Here is a 5,000-nt window from a genome sequence, read left to right on the forward strand (position 1 = left end):
TCAGTTAGCAAGTCAAGTAAGTGCCTCTGGATTGAACTTCAAGTCTTCATCTTCTTCGTCTCATTATTTTCTGTTTCTAGGGGTGGATTAAATAGGAGACCCAGTTGTGATGCCTATTTTATTGACATTCCTGTATCCATGAAATACAATTTACTATCATAACCGTTGATAAATTTCTTGTGGCTTTTATTTTCACTCAGTTTTATCATCCAGAACATGTATATATTTTCCTGGAAGACGAACAAAGAAAAAAAATACTTTATGAGTTTGTTTTAATTTGACGTTTACATTTAGTTCTCTCAAAGGGTAATCAGACATTGTAAAATGGAGAGGCATCCCTGGTTTGTCCCACACGCATGTTTACGCAATTTGAGTAATCAGCAGTAGCAACTCATGGTATAATAAAACAAATTATTTCTATAAGGTCATTTACTGATATTCGTGCATGCACATGCAATCATACTCATCACTTTCAATATAATATACTTTTGAATTAATACTAAAACAGTAAAGAATGTGATCATTCATTGTTCCCTAATAACTGAACAAGCACGGCATTTGAATGAAATCAGCTTAAAACAGGAAGCCAGCATGCCAACATTCAACTTCTCTCGACGAGACAAAAAATATACTGTGACTTAAAAATGCGCCAGGTTTTACAAAAAGCAAATGGCATTGATATGGGTTAGAACAGGCCATTTCATTGGAGGTCGTCCTCCCAAGTGAAAACAGGCCCTCTCCTTCTCATCTGCCTATTTTTCTGGCAAATGCAATAGGATTTACAGACTTTGTGTGTGCACAATCCTTAGAGTTTTTACCCAGACCTATAACGTTGCATATACACCCATAGCTCGCTACAGGATACCATATTCACTTATAACGTTTCCTATCACAGAAGTACAGGATCCCTTTGTCAAAAAGGGCCATCGCCGACTGGACTCGCTAACGAATGTCTCTGGGGCAACCCCCTGAGCTTTCGTGAGCAATAAGGGAAGAAAAAGGGCTTGGAATGAATACACTCCTGCAGGACTGAAGAAGTCAGGTCAGGACAGGTCATTCTCCACTAGAATTCAGCGCAGCGTGGCAGCACACCACTAGTCATCTAGTAGTGTTTGAGCTTCATCAGCTCGCATTGGTCCCGAGATAAGGGGATGCACTTACGGGGCTTTTGCGAAATCTTGAAAAGGCAAAAACGCTCAGCCCTCACATGACCCAGTGGAAATTGCGGGGAGTGGCGACGCAGTTGAGCCTGATTGGTCCGCGGTAAACATGAGTCCTCTTTCCAGCCATCTTGTGACCTAAACAGTGCTTGGAAATCAGGTCGGCCTTCTGACCTCTGTAGACGTTTTCGGTAGTAAAGTTGATGGAAGAGCAGGAGAAAGTGCAAAGTTCACCATTCCTGCCGTGCACTCTCTTGAGGGAATACTCTTCGCCGACTTCACAGTCCACAACACGGATGTCGAATGTTACTGGAACACCTGGGCCTTCTTCAATTGGGGAGCATCCGCAATGATCTTTTAAAAAAGGAAAAAAGGAACAGTTAATTAAATGCTATTAAAATGACGTTCATTTCCATGTAAATAATTTCTTATACGCTATATTTTAGTTTTGGCTAAGTTTTAAAAGTTATCAAGCACTGTGATTTTCATGTTCCTAAATTGCCCTAAATAATTATAACAGGACCATTAGTTTTATAGGGGCAATATCATTCCAAGTGCGTTAAAACTTATATTTCTTGTAAAAGCGTGTGACTGTAAAATAAGAATATATTTATCTTATTACTTATCTCTGACTAAAAATTCATACATTGCATAAACAGTGTACGAATATTTACATCAGCTGTATTCATGGCGAATAAAATTCAAACGAAAACCTTATCTATAGATAATAGGCTATATATCAATTTTCATAACACGTCTGGGCAAATCTGCTGATAGTGAAACTGGGATTGAGACGTCGTAAATGTTATCCAAGATAAATGTGGTAAAAAAAGATAGAAAATTATTTCCTGCCATTTACAAGATTTACCCGTTTGAGCTCATAAAAACTTGAATGGTTTTTGCTAAACGATTTTCATTCATTCCATTTTCTTGTTTTTTGCACTAGTATGTCTCAGATCTCTGGCGGACATTGGTACATTTCTGTTGTTCTTGGTCCTGTGTATGCATGTATTTTCTTTCATGTATCATCAAAATGAATTAATTATCTAACGAACATGTGTCAGCTCCATTGCAGCTAATATTGCCACGTCGTGATGGTATTCATTTCGACAGAAAGCATCAATCATGTCTGAGCAAAAGCAGTTTCTTCTAATACCTTGTCAAGTTGAGAAAAAGACAGTAAAAACATGACGTTTCGAGAAAACAATAATGAAGACATTGTTATGAAAACCTAATATACCAAAACACTGCATGACCTGATAAATTAACGTTCAACAAAATATCGGAAACTGAGACGAACAGAGATTTTGAAACTTACCAGATGTCGACTGCTCTTGTCCCATTCGTCTTCTGGCTGACTTCGTACCATAAATCACAAATTGACTATCATCGTCGGTGGTTATCGAACCTTGGAACCACGTTCCGTCTTCGTTGAAGCATAGGGTAGCGACCCCGTTGATTTCTACTTGTGGTCCGTTCATTTTAGTGAAACACATTGTTAGTTCTTAGTTGTGTTTTGGGTTTCGTCGACTGTTCCGAATATCTCTTGTACGCGTCTTGGGGAGCCCTTGAATGGGAGCTGGTGTCCAGTACAAGTCACTAATAAGATTTCAACTGAAGAGTTTCTGAATAACACGAAGCGCTTGGTCAAGCAAGATGTAAGTATTTTAAACAAAAGTTCTGCTGAATTTCTCACTTAATCACTATCACTTTTGTTGTCTTTAGTTTGTGGAAGCTGCTTGAACACTGAATGGACCAACACCTCACCCCGTATTTATACTGGTAATAGTCCGCTGTGTGGGTTGGGTCAGTAGACTAACTCCGATTGGTCGCACTACGTGTGACGTCAGAGAAAATCTGGCAGGAGACTGGCTGGCTAGACGTTACGTCCACTCCTGAAAAAGGTATGGAAAATTACACACAACGTCCAGCGATACTTCACACAAGATATACTAGAATAATGATTGTCCATTCAGCAATATATACCTCATTTTCAAAGATTCATAGGTTTAGTAAGTACAGATCACAAATACGGAGTAGCTGAACGATTACTGCATAAATATCTTCCTCCTTTCTCAATTGCACCATACTGTTAATTCTCTCTCTCTCTCTCTCTCTCTCTCTCTCTCTCTCTCTCTTACTTTTGATACCGTTATACACACACATATATATAAGGTATCAAAATCACACTTCTAAAACTAGAATATTGCGACACAACGAAATTCTTTTAAATACATTATGGAAATTATATTTTTATATGACTGGCCAAGGTAGGCTATTCTGACAACAACATTTGTAATGCAATTGTCTGAAGAGCTATATAATCAATATTTGAACAATAATTGTCTAAAGCACTGAACTGACGATAATATAATTTGCAATAATAGGCAAACGTCTCATAATACAAATATTTTTTGTAACAATTGGTCAATGCATAACACTAATACTGTTCTTTGTAATAGATGGTTAATGTCTAATATTAAAATACAGTTACTTTGAAAACTCAGCGATATACAAAACAAGAATTTGTCTTGAAATAACGCAATTCAACACAAGTATAAAGCGTGAGGTTGACAGGAAGAAGATAAAAAGTTGAGAGATTTGATAACGTTTTTATGACTACAGTAATATCAAGAAATATGAAGTGTTAGGAAATACAGCTGGTCAGTAAAGCTGTAGTTATTATGAGCCTTTAATATTCGGACTTTGTTATTTCAAGACTCAATATTTACATATGGTTGAAGAGTGTTACTGAAACAAACTAAAGACCCAAGGTAAACAAGTCTTCAAAGTGGAACAAGTAAAAGAAACATTGATAGACAAATACACACACACACATACAGTATCTATCTATCTATCTTATCTATCTATCTATCTATCTATATATATATATATATATATATATATATATATATATATATATATATATATATATATATATATATATAAAATATATATACAAGGATTTACAGGGGAGTTTTCATACTGGTTCCACACGAGAGCAAGAAATATCTGGGTTAGTTTTCTTTCCTAGAAGGCGATCATGCTCGCTCAGGGGCCCCACTGCTATGACGTCACGGAATACAGCAGAAAAATCCCGTCTACTAAGTTTATGGCTTGTGTAGGGTCGTATACAGTGTTGCCATAGCAAGGTCTGTCTATTCTGCCTTTGTATACTCAAGCGTATGAAAAACAAACACACACACACATACACACACACAAATACACACACATATGCTGTATATATATATATATATATATATATATATATATATATATATATATATATATATATATATATATATATATATATATATATATATAATAATCAGAAAGCTACAAACGTCCCCGTGGACTTATTATCAATTAAAAATTCCCTTCGGTAACATATATGAAAATATATTATTTCCGAGGTAGAGTGAATTGATATTAAAGGACGTTTGTAGCTTTCTGATTGTATATGAATCACATGATGTGATAAATAGTCAACAAATATAATATATATATATATATATATATATATATATATGCATATATATATGTGTGTGTGAAACCATGAGCAACAAAGGAAACCAGAAACAGCTAAAAACTATAATTGTTCACAATGTTTACTTTTTACAGACAACGTGCGCGCGCACAGACACCAAATAAGGAGCTCATGTGGGAAGTAACCACAGCCGGGGTTACGTAACATAAGAAATGTACGAGTATTTACCTCAAGTGATCTGGTATCATCCAGTGTCGTACTGAGTGGTAATAGGAAAATTTTTAAGTGAGAATGTACTGCCTACGTATTGGGAATCAGAGCTTCCACTATCACGTATCTAAAATACACTGATT

At 36.1% G+C, this 5,000-nt stretch overlaps 1 protein-coding gene across 2 annotated transcripts in view; it reads right to left on the bottom strand.

The window, feature by feature from the left end:
* Window positions 1-414: 414 nt before the first annotated feature.
* The window catches only part of LOC136835040 (uncharacterized), an 81,848-nt gene continuing 77,262 nt past the window's right edge, over window positions 415-5,000 (bottom strand). For both annotated transcript variants that reach the window (XM_067098159.1, XM_067098160.1), the window contains exons 2-3: window positions 2,479-3,055; window positions 415-1,514 (exon numbers count right to left, since the gene is read on the bottom strand). In XM_067098159.1, the coding sequence (XP_066954260.1) occupies window positions 1,204-1,514; window positions 2,479-2,656 (489 nt within the window). In that variant the 5' untranslated portion in view covers window positions 2,657-3,055 and the 3' untranslated portion in view covers window positions 415-1,203. The remainder of the gene's footprint in view (window positions 1,515-2,478; window positions 3,056-5,000) is intronic.

The sequence above is a fragment of the Macrobrachium rosenbergii genome, chromosome 54 (assembly GCF_040412425.1).
Source record: "Macrobrachium rosenbergii isolate ZJJX-2024 chromosome 54, ASM4041242v1, whole genome shotgun sequence".
In the NCBI taxonomy this organism is placed as follows: Eukaryota; Metazoa; Arthropoda; class Malacostraca; order Decapoda; family Palaemonidae; genus Macrobrachium; species Macrobrachium rosenbergii.